This window comes from Suncus etruscus, chromosome 2, assembly GCF_024139225.1.
Source record: "Suncus etruscus isolate mSunEtr1 chromosome 2, mSunEtr1.pri.cur, whole genome shotgun sequence".
Taxonomy (NCBI): Eukaryota; Metazoa; Chordata; class Mammalia; order Eulipotyphla; family Soricidae; genus Suncus; species Suncus etruscus.
This window is the reverse complement of record NC_064849.1, coordinates 153,568,207-153,585,892: the sequence shown is the minus strand read 5'-3', so window position 1 is coordinate 153,585,892 and position 17,686 is coordinate 153,568,207. Positions and strand designations below refer to the sequence as shown.

At 42.2% G+C, this 17,686-nt stretch overlaps 1 protein-coding gene across 1 annotated transcript in view; it reads left to right on the top strand.

Moving 5' to 3' along the window:
• Positions 1–17,686, top strand: part of LIX1 (limb and CNS expressed 1) — a 64,731-nt gene that overhangs the window by 35,608 nt on the left and 11,437 nt on the right. Inside the window, exons 3-4 of the mRNA XM_049769171.1 lie at positions 11,676–11,816; positions 13,865–13,960. Of these exons, the coding sequence (XP_049625128.1) occupies positions 11,676–11,816; positions 13,865–13,960 (237 nt within the window). The remainder of the gene's footprint in view (positions 1–11,675; positions 11,817–13,864; positions 13,961–17,686) is intronic.

Sequence of the window (17,686 nt, the reverse complement as noted above, 5' to 3'; positions counted from 1 at the left end):
ACATTCTCATTGTTAAGATAGTTCTCAATGTAGTTATTTCTCTAACTAAATTCATCACTCTTTGTGGTGAGGTTCGTGAAGTGGGCTGTAACTTCCGGCCCTCCTCTCTTTTGTCTCTGAAAATTATTGCAAGAATGTCTTTCATTTTTCTTAAAAGCCATAGATGAGTGAGACCATTCTGCGTCTTTCTCTCTCTTTCTGACTTATTTCACTCCCTGCTGGAGTTTCTATGAAGTTAGGCACTCTTGAAAAACCCCTCATGGTGGGACCTGATCATTAAGGGCACTAACCACACAATGAGTCAGTTGAATCTTCCAGTACTTCCTATACTCCACAGAAAGGAAAGAAAAAAGATCCATTCAGTTATCAGTAGCCATAATTTACTGTGTGTGTATTGTGAGGCCCTCAGAACACTTTGTACTGGGGGCTTAGGAGGCTGCACACTTGGTGGCTCGTGGAAGTGCCTGGAGACACTAGACAGACCTTGCCCTAGGGACCTCTTTCTCTAGCTCATTTGTACATACCTGATCAATTAGCCATTTTTATGAGTTCTGTGAGCTGCTCTAAAAATGTTGAGAACAGGGAACCGGAGAGATGGCATAAAGATGGAGCATTTGCCTTGCATGTGGAAGACGGTGGTTCAAATCTCGGCATCCCATATGGTCCCCCGAGCCTGCCAGAAGTGATTTCTGAGTGTAGAGCCAGGAGTAACTCCTGAGCGTTGCCGGGTGTGACCCCCCCCCAAATAAATACGGTAAAACCAAAAAATAAAAATAAAATAAAAATGCTGAGAACGGGGGGCTGGAGAGATAGCATGGAGGTAAGGCATTTGCCTTTCATGCAGAAGGTTGGTGGTTTGAATCCCAGCATCCCATATGGTCCCCTGAGCCTGCCAGGAGTGATTTCTGAGCATAGAGCCAGGAATAACCCCTGAGCACTGCTGGGTGTGACCCAAAAACAAACAAAAAAAAGAAACAAAAAAAGAAAGAAAGAAAATTGCTGAGAACAGAGGAGGGAGTGTGGAACTTTAACTGTTCCAGGGGTTCAGTGTTATCAGCCATCATCAGGACACATTGGTGGCTTCTGAAGTGGCAGCAATTGTGCAAGACAGATGTGCTCACTGATAGGGTCTGATGGATTTTCTTCTCAACACTAAGGCCCATGATCACAAAGACCATTTTTACTTTTATTGATTTGGTTTTTAGTTTGGTACCACATGTGGTGGTACTCAGAGCTTACTCTTGCCTCTTGCTCTGTGTTCTGGTGAAGTTCAGGGACTATATATGGTGCCCAGGATAGAACCTGGGTCAGAACAAGAGCCATACCTCACTGTCACTCCAATCCACAGGAGTGATTTTTAAATTTGGACATCACATTTACAAAATTGTATACTGTTTTTCTTAAACTAGGTTCCCCAAATCATGTATCTTTCTCCACTCCACAAAGCCTGATTCTCAGATGAGGGAGATAGCCCTACAAGCTCCATCCTGCCCTAGGGGTGTCCTGGACACCTCTATACTTTAGTGGACAGGTTAGCTGAGAATTAATCACTGCAAGTAGCCCCAGGCACCCTCAGCCCTGCTTCATAGCTGCGCCCCCCTCCAAGAAGAAAACCCAAAATAAAAAATTTAAAGGCCTGAGTCTAGGGCCAGAGTGATAGTACAGTGGGTAGGGTGTTTGCTCTGTATGTAACCTACATGAATAGATTCCTGGCACCCCAGATGACTCCCCCAGTCCTGTCAGGTGTGATCCCTGAATGCAGAGCCAGGAGTAAGCTCTGAGCACAATTGAGTGTGGCCCAAAATATAATAAGTGCCTGTGTCTGGACCTACACTTGAGACAAGGCAAGGAGGCTCCGGAGCTGGCACTGCAAGCACCATCCTGACTTAAGTACTCTCACCACAGTGCAGGAGCATTTCAGTGGGTCTGAAGGCCATCTATAGAACCTGAGTCAGAAGGTCAGTGTGAGCCTGGCTCTGAGCATACCCTAGCTCCCTAAGCAGCCTGGCAAAATCAGGAGAAGCTCTGCAGACTCCAATTTAAGTCTGGCCATTCTCCTGGTGTGCTTGCAAGCTTCTGGGATCCTGCTGCTGATCTAAAATCCAGAATAAAATAGAAGCTAAAATGAGCTGGTCTTGGAGGGATTTCTTTCTTTCTGCTTTCAAGTTTTATTTTAAGCATTATGTATAGCACAGTGAGTTACATACGTAAAACATTCCGGCACTTCACCCTCTGACAGTGTCCTCTTCCTTTTTCCATGTCCCCATGTCCTTCTGTTGTCTATGTAAACATTTTATGGAATTATTATGTTACTGACCCACCCTGATCAGTGATTGTGCCCTACCCTAGGGTGTGACCTGGCATTCTGCCCCCACCCTAGGGTGGTACCTGATTCTGCTTCCACCATTGGGTGGTATCTGATCCCACCATTGGGTGGTACCTGATTCTGGGGGATAAAAACAAGGGTCTGTGGAAGGCGAGGGGCTTTTGGCTGGAACTTATGCTGAGTCTTTGGACTTTAGTCTTGTCCACCGAATAAAACTAATATTTCCACAAGCCTGACTGTCTGCGAGCTGTTTACCCGCCATTTCACCTCAGAACCGTCGGCTACACAGGGTGGCAGACGTGTGCTCCGAGCTGGAGGGGAAAGACCTCATCCTCCATCCCTCCATCAGTCAACCTCTTCAGGGGCTGACTTGCAACACTTCCACCCCCTTCCAACGCACTATGTTGAACTTCCTACTGAAGACCAGTTGTTCTCAAGTTCTGTTGTCTTTGAGCATTGTTGTTTTCTTACTTTGTCTCGTAATATCCTACATACAAAATGTTCATTTTATATCTGTTCTCTCCTCTGGCTGAATGCACTCAACATGATACTCTCAGATCCATCCACATAGCAGCGTATTTTCTTATAACCAAGTAGTTATATATAATCAACCATTATATAGATGTACCATGGTTTTTTATACTGTCTTCTGATCTTGGACTCTAGGGTTGTTTCTAGATTTGGGCTATTGTGAATAGTTCTGCAATGCAATGAACATTAGGGTTAAATATGTGGTTTCTAAATAGTTTTTGGACCTTTGAGATAGATGCCAAGAATTGCCAGAGTTGGAGGGATTTCTGATCTGGTGGAGTTGGGAAATTGAACTCAGATGACTTTTGCCCTTGATGAGCTACTAAACGCTTGGTTACACCACTTCGTGTGATAAAATCTCAGATGTTCCTGACCCAGCTGAGGCAAGGGGAACTTTATAGCCAGAAGTAAAGACTACTTGGAGGGGTGGCAAATGGGCTTCTCTGCTGCTATGCTATGCTTACTGCCCCCACATCTTTGTCATCACAGTCCTGCAGAGAAACTGCAGGACACAAGAAGGAAAGACTCAAAAAGACACAAGAAGGAAAGCAGAAGCAGCACTGAAAGGATGGGGCCTGGGGAGGGGGGGAGGGCAAAGGCAACCAAGGATAGTGGCCACACAGATGCAGAGAGAGCACCACCCTCCTGCCTGGTGCCCACACTTTGCTGGTGAAGGGCTGGGCAGCACTAACATTCCTGGAAGAATTAAGCCCAGGTCTATCAGGTCTAGAGGCAGCCATCAGCAGCTCCTGGGACCCACTTGATCTGCAGGGTGCTGAAATGTATCCATACCATCAAAGATGGTATTTCCTAGGAGTCTCTATCCTAGGAAAAAGGAAAGCCAGTCTCAAATTCTGCGCAGGTCCCCCAGATCTCTTTCTATTCCAACAGAAAAGAATTTCAGAAGAAGACAGAGTGAGGCCAAAAAGCTTTTTACTCAGGATTTATGAGAGAGGCGAGAGAAAGAGGGAATCACATACGGTGAAAGAAAGGTCTGGTACATTCTATCTTGGGTTACAGGAGTCCAGGATTGGTCAGCATTAGGGTGCCCAGAATGGTATAGCTTAGCACTGGTGTTATTCAGTCCTATTAGACAAGGATGTTCAGACTTGGGCAAAAGTGCTCAGGATACCAACTGATTGTTAGATCTTACTTTGGTTTTCAAGATTTCAAGATTTTCAAGATTTCTCTTGAAATCTGTTGTCCAATGGGTTCCCCTCCCTGCCCACCTAGTTTAATACAATAAATTGTCAGCATATTTCCTTTTTACCTAGGGCATCTTCTTCTGCAGGCTTCCTCCCTGATCTTCCCAAATGAGGCTGAGTTTGTCAGGTGTGGTGGGCAGAGATACCCTTGTGTTCGTATGTCAAAATGCCACACAAGTTGAACTTTGGCTCACGGAGTGCACAATAAGGAACATACATTAAGTCTTCAGGTAGATCAGATGCCCTCGTGATTCTAAGGTGGAGGGCCATTTCTGTGACAAGTCAAATAAAGAAATGTGATAGTTTGTAGCAAGTATGACAGATTTGGCTTTGAATTTTGTTTTGCCCACTTTTTAAAACTGTATAACCTTGGGCTATGTAATTTCATCTGCAAAATAAAAATCAGGAAAAGGAACCAACTTCTTAAGATTTTTGGTAATGGAGAGAGAGAGAAAGAGTGAAAGAAAGAGAAGGGGTTAAGACTATTTTTCTTGCATGCAGCCAACCACAGTTCAGCTGTCAATGTTTATGATTCCTTGAATGTAGAGCCAGGAATAAACCCTAAGCACCACCAGGTGTGGCTCCAAAAAACAATTAGGAAGAAGGATTATGGTGATAATATGATGTGCTTGGTTTGGTGCCAGCACCTGTCACAATAAGAATTATTAATGTAAAAAAAAGAATTATTAATGTGCTTAGATACTGCCTAATTATCTGATTTGGGGAAAGTTTTTATATTATTTCTAACTATTAACAACTACCCTCAAAACAAACATGAATTGCTTTTTTGCTTTTATGTTTTTTATCTTTTTACTTTCTCTTCCTTTCTTTTTCTTTTTTCTTTCTTCCTTTCTTTCTATTTATTCCTTCATTCCTTCCTTTCATTCATTCATTTATTCATTCTCTTATTCTTCCTTTTTCTTCCTTCCTTCCCTTCATTCTTTTCTTTTTTCTTCCTTCCTTCCTTTCTTTTCTTTCTTCCTTCTCCTTCCTTTCTTCCCTCTTTCCCTCATTCTCTCCTTTCCTCCTTTTTCTTTCTTTCTTTCCTTCCTGCTTTTTCTTTCTTTCTTTCTTTCTTTCTTTCTTTCTTTCTTTCTTTCTTTCTTTCTTTCTTTTCCTTCTTTTTCTTTCTTTCACCCCTTTCTTTTTCCTTCTTTTCTTTCTTTCTTTCTTTCTTTCTTTCTTTCTTTCTTTCTTTCTTTCTTTCTTTCTTTCTTTCTTTCTTTTTTCCTTCTTTTCTTTCTTTCTTTTTTCCTTCTTTTCTTTCTTTTTTCTTTTTCTTCCTTCCTTTCTCTCTTTCTCTTTCTCTCTCTCTTCCTTTCATCCTTCCTTCCTTCCTTCCTTCCTTCCTTCCTTCCTTCCTTCCTTCCTTCCTTCCTTCCTTCCTTCCTTCCTTCCTTCCTTCCTTCCTTCCTTCCTTCCTTCCTTCCTTCCTTCCTTCCTTCCTTTCTTTCTTTCTTTCTTTCTTTTCTTTCCTTTCTCTTTTTCTTGGAGCTTAGAGTTTTAAAATTTTAAAAGCAGGCCAGAGGGACCAGAGTAATAGCACAGCAGTAGAGCATTTGCCTTGCATGCAGCCTATCTAGGACAGATGATGGTTTGAATCCCGGCATCCCATATGGTCCCCAGTCCCTGCCAGGAGCGATTTCCAAGCACAGAGCCAGGAGTAACCCCTGAGCGCTGCTGGGTGGGACCCAAAAAACCAAAAAGAAAAATAAAATAAAAGCAGGCCAGAGCAATTAGTACCTGTAGGGCAGACAGGGCACTTGCCTTGCAACACTCCATTCAGGTTTGATTCTCAGCACTCCATATGCTCTCCGAGCCTGCCAGGAGCGGTGATTCACCTTTGAGAGCAGAGCAGGAGTAAGCTCTGAGGATCACCGGGTGTGGCCCTCAAACCACATGAATAAATAAGTAAATAAATATCTGGCAGCAAATGAAAGGAATCTGAGCATCAAGATAAATGTCTGAATGGGGTCTAAGATGCCTAAACAGCGTACAGCTGCCTTTAGTAGAGCCTCGACTATTAAATATTCCTGCTATGCTCTTCCACACGGTGCAAGAGACAGAAGCCACCTGTCTGAATGAACAGGTTAGAATGGTGAGTGGATACAGCATGGTTTACAAATCTGTATTTATGATTGGGGTCTGGCTGGAAAATGGCAAGAATAAACCATACAACTTGGGAAGTCTAACTCGAACAGGAAGTTACTTTGAAATAACATCATACTTCATTCACTCCCCCACTGCTGTCTTTGACAGCCAGTTTGGACACCTCACTAAAACAGCCTGTCACTTATTGTATTTTATTTTCTTGCAGCACTTCCCACTGTTTAAGAGTAATTCTGACAGTGCCTGCTCCTTCTGCAAAAATCTACACTAATTTAGATTCGCCAAGTACATTACTTTGGCCTACAGGTTCTCATGCTTGCAGTGAACCCAGTGAAGGGAGCCCTAAAGAGAATTATGCAGCCCTTACACACTTGGATTTGTAGCTCCAAATTTTTTTGAAGAAAGCGGCTGGTTGACATTATAGACATTTTGAAGTACTTGTCTTTGAGAAATGCAGAGAACAATGAGAGCAAGAAAAGCCCTTTGATGGTCCTGAATTTATTTTTATTTTATGTACTTATTAATTGGTACACTTTCTCTCTCCTCTTAACCCAAGGTTCTGTACGTTGAAACAATAAAATAAGTAAAGACATGTGTCTGCTTAAAATCTTGATATTGGCTTCTCTGTAGAGCTTTTTCATGCTTTCTGGGGAAAGGCTCTTTCTGTGCTCTCAGCAGGCACCACTTTGATCTCTGAAGCAGTGCCATTTGGTTGCAAATGTATGTGGGGCCTTTGATCTCCTACTTAGCTGGTCTTATTTAAAATAGATAGCTTCTTTTATCTAAGCAGTGTTTACTCGGTCTCTCTCTATGAGCGATGGTTTAAATTGTTAGTATTTAGATAGAAATTTATGTAGTTTTTAGAGAGGGCTCAGGTCTGAATCTAATTCTCTAATTTCTGAAACTCCAACGTCTCTAGTTTAGATTTTGTAGAGCCAAACCCCTAATCCTATTAAAAGGAGCTGTCATCTACAGATGTCAGGTAATGTTTGCAAAATCTTTGCTTTTTAACAGGAAATGGATTTTCCAAATAGCAAGCATACCCTACAGTTAGGCAAAACTGGATTTCTCAGAGTGTCTGCACTTTGGGGCTAATCACCCTCTGAAAATCACTCATTGCATTTTTATATTACACTGCAATACATACTGCACAGAGTCCATTAAGATTGAAATATTTGGGGCCCGGAGAGATAGCACAGCGGTGTTTGCCTTGCAAGCAGCTGATCCAGGACCAAAGGTGGTTGGTTTGAATCCCGGTGTCCCATATGGTCCCCCGTGCCTGCCAGGAGCTATTTCTGAGCAGACAGCCAGGAGTAACCCCTGAGCACCGCCAAGTGTGCCCCCCCCCCAAAAAAAAATCGAAATATTTGGGACTGGAGAGATAGCATGGCGGTAAGGCATTTGCCTTTCATGCAGAAGGATGGTGGTTCGAATCCTGGCATCCCATGTGGTCTCCCAAGCCTGCCGTTAGCGATTTCTGAGCATAGAGCCAGGAGTAACCCCTGAGCGCTGCTGGGTGTGACCCAAAAATCAAAAAAAAGTGTTTGAAATATTTGTTTTGTTTGCTTTGGTTTGGTGGTCATATCTGGTTGTTTGCAGGGTTTAGTCCTGGCTCTATGTTCAGGGATCACCCCTGGCAGTGCGCAAAGGACCATATGGGATGTTGGGGATTAAACCCAGATTAGCTGTATGCAAGTGCCTTATTACTCCAGTCCTTTAACACTGGAATTTTATTTTATTTTATTTTGGGGTCCACACCCAGTGGTGCTCAGGGATTACTCCTGGCTCTGTGTTCAAAAATGGCTCCTGGTTGACTCAGAGGACCATATAGGATGTCAGGGATAGAAACCCAATCTGTCCGTGGTCTATCATGTGCAAGACAAATGCCCTACCGCTGTGCTATCACTCTGGCCCTCACACTAGAATTTTATTATATTTTATTTTTTGATGTTTAGCCCATACCTGGTGGTGCTCAGAAGTTACTCCTGACTCTGCGCTCAGAAATCACTCCTGGCAGGCTCAGGGCACCATCTGGGGTGCTGGGGATTGAATCCAGGGCCATCCCAGATCTGCTGTATGTAAGGCAAACATCATACTTCTGTTCTATCATTCTGGCCCCTCACACTGGAATTTTAATATAAAATGTATATAGAGGGCTGGAGAGATAACATGGAGGTAGGGCATTTGTCTTGCATGCAGAAGGATGGTGGTTCGAATACTGGCATCCCAATGGTCCCCCGAGCCTGCCAGGAGCGATTTCTGAGCGTAGAGTCAGGAGTAACCCCTGAGCGCTGCTGGGTGTGAACCAAAAACAAAGCAAAACAAACAAAAAAAAGAAGTATATATCCTTGATTTTTTTTAAGAGAGTTTCTTGATCATTTTGTCAGGTGATTTAGTAATCCATGTGTGCCTTTCCTAGGCTGGACGCTTATTCATTCATCTATGTTGTAGGTACTGAAACATAAAGATGGTTAAGTGGTGTCCTGCCCTTAGTGACAGCTGTGAGAAGAAGAGATGTAAAGGAAGGAGAAGTGGGAAGAAGCAGACAATGAACAGAGGAGTATATGATCTATATGGGAACAGAAAGAGATTTTCCACTTTCCCAAGGAATCCTACCAAGGAGATGTCATTCCCCAGCATCCCTACCCTGCCTTTCCTTTCCTCCAATAAAATTGCTTTGAATTTGGCCAACTGGGAATGGCTGAAGACAAAACCCTACAAAATCCTGAGTTTGCTGTAACATCAGCACCCAATAAATATACCACCAAGCCCAAGGCTAGGGTTGAGTTATCTACCCACACTACTGGTACCCCATGCTCTAATCTAAAGTGAAATATCTCAAACAAGCTTCATCTTCCAGAACTTTCCCTGCACTCTTTCAAGTAGAAAGCACATGGGCACTATCTGGTTTTACCTTTCAGTGCAGCATCCCTGCCACGGGCATTTGGTCATACCCTCCTGCCCCTACTGGTCAAATCTGAGCACCATAAGTTCCTAACACTGGAGCCCACTAAAAATGCTCACAGTTGCCCACATTTAGGGATACAAAGGAAGTACTTTGTATCCAGAGCCTGACCTTAGGGTGCACATGGTCAGTGTGGGGGACTGTGAGCGGATGATCTCAGGGTCACAGCCACATATGATCTCAGCATCTCTGAGACAGAGAAGTCCGTGCATGCAGACTTGGCAGAGGTGAAGAGTGTAGATATTACACAGCATCAGCCTTTCCTATTAGGAATACCAAGCTCTTGAAGTTCTGTGCTGGACCTGCACACAGCAAAATGGTCACTTCTTCCCGAGTCACCAAGCAGCCTGGAATCCAAAATCCAATCATTTTCCCTGGCTAACTTGTCCAGCAACTGGTGAATCTGGCAGCCTGTGCCTCACTGGCACAAGGAGGCAGAGCCAAGTGTAGTAGGCTGACAGAATGCAGGGGTTCATCTGAAACAAGAGAACTGACTTCAACCACGAAGAACAAGACCAGCACACCAGCTTCAGGGACAATCTTCATTTCTGTTTTTGCAATTCCATGATATGCTCCAAACTTGAACTGACTGAAGGCTGGATTAGCTGACGCAAGAGAAAGCAGGAAAGAATCAGGAATTAGAATTCAAAGGTCAAAGCAGGAATTCCTAGGCTAGAGGATAAGGGTGCATATGACACTTAGGAAAGAAAATTGGGTCTGCGGTGACTTTTTTAAGCTGTGTGGAGCTCTTAATTTCAGGAGATCCAAGGAAACATGTCCCACCTAAACTATGCATGTGGATGGAGAGTAAGGGACAAAGACTGATGCCTAGAAGGAAGGTCAAGTGTATGCTTCCCAGAGAGCAGAAGCTTTGGGCTTTGACTGCAGTATCTTCCACTGATAGGAGGCTGGAGGATGTATTATTCTGTGCCTTACTTTTTGTTTGTTTTTGGTTTTTCGTTTGGGCCACACCTTGCTGTCACAGGGGTAACTCATGACTTCACTCAGGAATCACTTCTGGTGGGATCAGGGGATCATATAAGGTGCTGAGGATTGGACCCTGTTTGGCCACATGCAAAGCAAACACTCTACCCACTATTGTTGGTCTGGCTTCTGTGCCATGTTTCTGGTGCTTTTTCCAAGTCACACACTGAACCTGTGATGGAGACTTTCTCTGCTATAGTAACTATGATTATTCCCATGGCAGAGGAGAAATCTGAAATATGGGAAGACTAACTGGCCTCAGGGTCTTTTAGTTACTAAGGGCCAGCTCTGGAATTTGAGCTCAAGCAGTATGATTCCAGTACAAGTACAGTATTACTGTACTTGTAATTATGATGTTAAAGTATCTTCTGCTGGGCCCAGAGAGATAGTAAGGTACTTTGCCTTGCATGTGGCCAACCTGAGTTCTGTCCCTGGCATCCCAGATGGTTCCCCAAAAATCACCAGGATTACTCCTGAATGCAGGAATAATGGCCCCCCAAAACAAACAACAACAAAAATAGATCAAAACAAAGAGTGTCTCCTGCTTTCTTTCTTTTCTTACTATTGTCTTCTTCTTCTTTTATTTTTTTTTACTAAAATAAGGGCTGAGAAAGTCTATGGTAATGAAAACAATAGCCTAGCATATAATAGTTGTGTGTACTTTAATTACTTTTCTTGTTATTATTTTTATCATTATCATTCTTATTAAGTTTTTATTGATTGAGATTCTGTGTCTTCCAATATTGTTAATGATGGTTTCCTATGCACATAATTTCAATGTCATACCTTCACCATTGTACCCTCCTTTCTCCCTTCTCTAAGAACCCCAATACCCCTCCCTTTCACCCACCTAAACTTAGTTATGTAAATAATTTCTCCTGTTGTGTTACTTTTGGCCCTTTCTTGATACCTTGCTGTGTATCTTTAGGTCCCACATACGGAAGAGATTATTACTATATCTGTCCCTTTCCTTCTGACTGACTTCACTCAGCATTATACCCCCTAGTTTTATCCATGCTGTGGCAACTTGCATGATTTTATTTTTTCTAAAAACTGCATAGTATTCCATTGTGTACAAATACTACAAGTTTTTGATCCATTCATCCGTGAGTTGCTTCTATATCTTGACTACTGTACTGAACACTGTGATGAGCATAGGCATGCATGTATCCTTCTGAATTAATGTTTTATTGTTTTGGAAATAGATGCCAAAAAGTGGTTTCCTTGGGTAATATGAGAATTTCATTAACTATTATTATTGTTTATTAATATAGAGTGCAAAGCCGTTGGTGCTTAGCAGGCATTCAATAGGAGATTAAATAGGTAACTCTTATAGAAGACAAATAACATTTGAAGACACTCCAAGACATCTGCATGTGCCACAGAGCTCAAAGGAACTCTGCATGGTGGTCTGGGGATTAGTAATGGGTATGGAAGAACAGGTGCAGACAACTAATACATGAATCCAAATGTCCAGAGACCCATTGATGCCAGGATGAAATAAGATGTGGAATCTTTCCATGAATCCTTTTTCCCTTTTCCTTTCTGTCTCAAGTGTTGCTTAAGTAGAGCAGAGGCCCGCCGGGATGCAGCTAAAGTGGCCCTCATCAACTCCCTCTTCAATGAACTGCCCTCTCGCAGAATCACCAAGGAATTCATCATGGAGAGTGTACATGAAGCGGTTGCCTCCACCAGTGTAAGTGCCACCAAGGAGGGGAGAGCAGGCTGCACTGAGATGCCAAAGTGAGCTTTCTGTAAGCGCTCAGTGTGTTTAAGTATCACCCATTTCATCATTAATGTTCAACAACAAAATAAAAAAGAATAAGGAAGAAAATAAGAAAGCAAAATCAAAAGGTCTGCCTTGATTGGAAATTGAAAATCATGAGATTAAGGTGGGTTCCCTAGTCTACTCTCAAGAATGCTCTTAGTTTCTGAATCAAAAGAGATTATTTGCTTGATTTGTTGATCAGAATAATTGCTGTTTGCACAGCATTAATTCTTTGAGGGCCTAAGAACACGTGCAAATTAATCTACTTTAATCTAGTGATAAATCTCAATTTTCTCCCAAATTCAATATTCATTACTGATATCTAGGGTAAGCCTAGGAAATGTCATACCGAATATTTGTTAGCAAGTAAAAGTATTATGCTTAGTATCAATTATCTGTTATGGACAGCTTTGGAAGATTCTTAATGGACATCATAAAATCCAAAGTGTCTCTGCGAGCCAACATGCTGCTGACTTGGAGATTTCGACAGGAAGTGTCTCAGCTCTGCAGGGGTAGATGCTAAGCTGCATGAGTGATTAGTGTTCCTGACCCTACTTCCTCTAGAGGAAGCTGTGGGGACCACAGCAGCAGGTTTCTTGCTGGGTGTCCCGGAAGAGCAGAAACTTGGCATTACTGAAGGGATTAGCCACCTCCTGGCTCTGCCTTTAGCATCTGAGATTTTTCTTTCTTTGATTCTCTTGATCCAGCTAAAAAGGATTTGTCATTCTGGAGAAACTGCTGGTAATGCAAAAGATATTATCCTAGTGCACCAACTCATGTGTTCTCCCCCACCCCCCCTGCTCAAATTGAGTAGAGGAGAGATGTGGAAAAGATTGGTGCAGAGACTGGCAGCTGGCCTGGCAGGGAACCATCACGGAGCTCTCTCTCTCTCTCTCTCTCTCTCTCTCTCTCTTCTCTCTCTCTTTCTCTCTCTTCTTTCTCTCTCTCTCTTCTCTCTCTCTTTCTCACTTTCTCTCTCTTTCTCTCTCTTCTCTCTCTCTCTCTCTCTCTCTCTCTCTCTCTCTCTCTTGTCTCTCTGTTGGGGATGAAAGGAAGCCTTATTTTCTAAGCCTGCAAGTTTTAAGTGCCTTTGAGGAAGTTAAGAAAATGATGCTTGATTTATTGGAATTTACTCAGCAGCAGGGAGGGGCTCTTAGTGTAAATGTAATTTATCATTTTTCCCCCCTTGGAAATTTCTAAGGGAAGAAAATATATATGCCTTGCAGGCTTCTGCATGGATTTCCTCTGGGATATTTAAAGAGCCAACATAAATATTTCAGCAGCAGTGTGTTAATGTTATTGCATTCAAAAGCTATAAATTTGCTGCTATCTGATGCTCATGGTTGTTGTTCATTCAGTCTCAAAGCCTTTGCCCACCTTCTTGGTAATCTCAGTCCAAGAGGTATTGAAGGGCAAGTCTCTGACCATCACTTTCCCTAATTTTCCTTAAAATTTAAGTGATCAAAAAGTCAAAGCCAATATACAGTGAAAACACTCCAGCTATGGCAGTAAATGATCCATGCAATAGGGACTTCTTTTGTTGGTTGCACCAATTTTCCCAGTGATCTTGGCAACTGAATGGTGCCCAGTGAGCTAGCCAAGATTGAAACAGCAGCTAAAGGGAGCCACACAAATATCACCAATGAGCCCAACCTAACCCTGTGTGAGGATAGGGAATGTCTGCTTTGGGGCAACATTAATTAACTAAAAGTATAATTACATACTTTTAGCCAAGTATATAATTAACTCACCATCTAATCAGGATGTCTTTTCAAATTGATGATAGCATCCTTTTTACTCTCAGTCACAATGAGATCAAGGACCTTATCCTCATCCAGCTGGATTCTTGGCTATAGAAATTAGCCTGAAGGATTAAGACAGTAGCGGGGCATCTGCTACTACTGTGGGGCCACAGCGTTCACTTGTGGCTTCCTGAAAAGTCTGCAATGGTTTCCTTTTCTGCTTTCCTCCCCCAGGGAACTTTAGATGATGCTGATGACCCCAGCACCAGCATCGGAGCCTACCACTACATGTTGGAATCAAATATGGGGAAGACCATGTTGGAATTTCAGGTACCCAACTTCTTATGCATGTTTATCATCAAACATTTGAAATGCCTAAGAGACTACCACTCTGTCTACTACCATATCTGTTCTAGTAATCTACTATTTTTGCTGGTCTATGTGTTTTGGTTTAAAATGTCCAAAACCATTTAACATTCTTAGAATTTAATTAATTAAATTAATTAATGGAATTGAATTTTATTTTAGCTCAGTAGGCTGTTTGTTTTTTTTTCTTGAAGGCAAGTGAAAGACTTGAGTTCTGAGAAATAGGTGAAAAGCTTTTAGTTTATGTTGCTGTAACATTTCACTAGTTCCTCAATGTAAAGTCCTCCCTTAAAGCAAAGCAAATGCTGTGAAGTGTTGTGTTGACTATTTAGTAGTTTTTTTTTAAATAAGAACTTCTTTCTAGCATTAAATTCCTAAGTTTAGCCACCATACCCTTTTTCATCCATTGCCAGACAAGTGATAATAGTGCTGCGTAACTTTATTACCTAGTATTTTCAAATTAAAAAATTGTCACAACAAGAACAGCTGCCACTTGTTGGATTCATCTCCTGTCTGGCACTAAGCTGAACAGGAAGAATGTTCTCATCTAAGCCTCTCAATAAACATGTGTAAATTTATTATCCTGTGTCTTCTTTGTAAGAACAGAGCCTGGGGGTCAGGCTTATGTAGACAGACTTCTGAGCTGACACTTCCTGAGTATATAGGATACTATATTGGACTTGGCATGAGAATTCTATAGTGCTTTGAGCATGAAATATGTTCATTCTGAGAAACTAAACTTGAATACAATTAAGTGTGCATCTACATGGAATGTTATCTAAAATAAAATTGCTGGCACATAATGAAAACTGTATTTGAAATACTTGTATTTTTTAAGTAGATTCCAAGAAATCCATCATTGCTTTCAGAGTTAGATTGCAAGAAACCATATAAAACACAACTCATGTACAAAATGTCCATCACATAGATGTTTCAGAGGTGTTATAGCTGAGATCTAAAGTCATCTTTTAAATACTTTCTTTGGACCATTCAGACTCTCTTCTTGACTACAGTGGCATGACTATTTTCTTTCTTTTTTAATTTCTATTTTTGGGTCATACTTGGTAGTGCTCATGGGTTAGTCCTGGCTTTGCTTTCAGGAATTATTCCTGTTAGTGCTCAGGGACCATATGGGATATCAGGGATAGAACCCAGGCCATCTGTGTGCAAGGCAAACACCCTATTCTTGTACTATCTCTCCAGCCCCTAATATTTCTGTGTTTTTTTTTTCAATATACCTGTCCCTCCTGTCAGTTAAGATAAGGGGTGTGTGTGTGTGTGTGTGTGTGTGTGTGTGTGTGTGTGTGTGTGTGTGTCTCCCACATATACAATGGAAGCAAGAATGTTCTTTCTTCTCCCTGTCCTGGAAAGATTTACTCCTAACTCTGCCCTCAGAAATCACTCCTGGCAGGGCTTGGGAGGGCCATATGGGATACCTGGGTTCAAACCCAGGTCAGCCACGAACAAGGCAAATGCCCTACCCATTGTGCTATTACTTTGGCCCCCACAGATGTATTTCTGAGGAAGGACAGCTTTACTTGTAGTGCAGGAGGCTACTGGGTGGATTTCCATGATTTCGTAGCCCAAAGGTTTCATATGAGGACAGGTTCATTTGTCTGCACTAAACATTTTCAAGTCTTCAGTGCAGAAATTTCCCATTACCCATCTTATTACCCAAGAAATTACCCAAGATATTATGCATCTCGGGTCAAACAGAGTGGAGAATGTAATGAAGCTGGTACAAGAGAGGGAAGGACAGTACAGTGGGTAGGGCCTTATATGTGGCCAAGCAGAGTTTAGTCCCCACCCAGCACCCCCTGAGTCCTGCCAGAAGTGATCTCTGAGCTCAGAGCCAGAATCCCTAAGAACTGCTAGAAATGGTTCAATAGCAAAAAGAGAAAGAGAAGGAGGGAGAAAGTGGAAAACACACACAAACAACAATGAATATGTTTGGAATTAGGGAGTGCTCAAAGTGCTCAGCACATACTTTATGTATGAGGGATACAGGAGGCACCAACTGGGGTGACCCCAAGGCTCATAAAGAAAAGAAAATGAAGAGCCAGAGAGGTAGCATGGAGGTTAAACAGTTGCCTTGCATGCAGAAGAACAGTGGTTTGAATCCCGGCATCCCATAGGGTCCCCCAAGCCTGCCAGGAGCGATTTCTGAGCGTAGAGCCAGGAGTAACCCTTGAGCACCACTGGGTGTGACCCAAACAAAACAAAACAAAATTAAAAAAAGAAAAGAAAATGTGTGAAATCTGCTCTAACACTTGCCACTTGTGATTATAACTATTTTTACACTCAGTGTTCACATTCATCAAATCAGAATCTCTTGCCCAAAGCTAGAATTTTTGTGGGACTTAATAGGTCCCCAAGGAAGAACCTCAATTATTTTAATTTCTCTCCCTTTAACTTTGACAAAAGAATATTGTGTTTTTTGGAGGGCAGAATGACAGCATAGCACATAGGGCATTTGCCTTGCATTCAGCTGCTGACCCAGGCTCATATCCCCTTCACCCAAGCCCGCCAGGAGCAACCCCTGAGCACAGCCATGTGTGGCCCAAAAACCAAAATTTAAAATAAAGAATATTGGGCTGGAGAGATAGCATAAAGGTAAGGTGTTTGCCTTGTATACAGAAGGATGGTGGTTCAAATCCCAGCATCCCATATGGTCCCCGAGTTTGCCAGGAGCGATTTCTGAGCATAAAGCCAGGAGTAACCCCTGAGCACTGCCGGGTGTGACCCAAAAACCAATAAAATAAAATAAAATAAAATAAAATAATAAATAAAATAAAATGATAAAATAAAATAAAATAAATAAAAAATAAAATAAAATATAAGAATATTGTGTTAAAAAATATAAATGAATGTTGGGCACGCAGATACATAGTAGCATACATGTGATTTAGTAGATGATTTTGGAAAACCAAGAAAACTTTTGTTTGTTTGTTTTTTGGGTCACACCCAGGAGTGCTCAGGGGTCACTCCTGGCTCTGTGCTCAGGATTGCTCCTGGCAAGTTAGGGGGAGACCATATGGGATGTTGGGATTCAAACCACCACTTGTCTTGGATAGGCTGCATGCAAGGCAAATGCCCTACCGCTGTGCTATCTCTGCAGCCCCAAGAAAATTTTTGAATGTGAATGGTTTATTTTGTCAAAGATGGTAAAGGGATTTTTGTTTTGTTTTGTCTGTTTTATTTTTCTGAGTGAGACCTGGAAGTGTACAGGACTTACTCTGGCTCTCTTCTCAGGGATCACTCCTGGCAGGCCTGCGGGACCATATGGGCTGCCAGCGATCAAACCTGGGTCAGTCATGTGTAACACAAGAGCTTTACTCACTCTATTATTGCTCTGGCCTTAAGATTTTTTTTGTTCGGTTGGGTTTGGTTTTTTTTTGGGGTCACACCCAGCAGCGCTCAGGGGTTATTCCTGGCTCTATGTTCAGAAATCGCTCCTGGCAGGCTCGGGACCATATGGGATGCCAGGATTCTAACCACGGACCTTCTGTATGAAAGGCAAAAGCCTTACCTCCCTGCTATCTCTCAAGTCCCCAAGATTTATTTATTTTTTTAAAGTATGTGATTTCTTTCCAAGTAGTGGGAAAGACTCTAGCCTGCCACCTCTTAGTAAAATTTGAATTGCCTTTCCTACATATTCTCACGAACTGGGTGTTTGCTGTGTGGTCTATT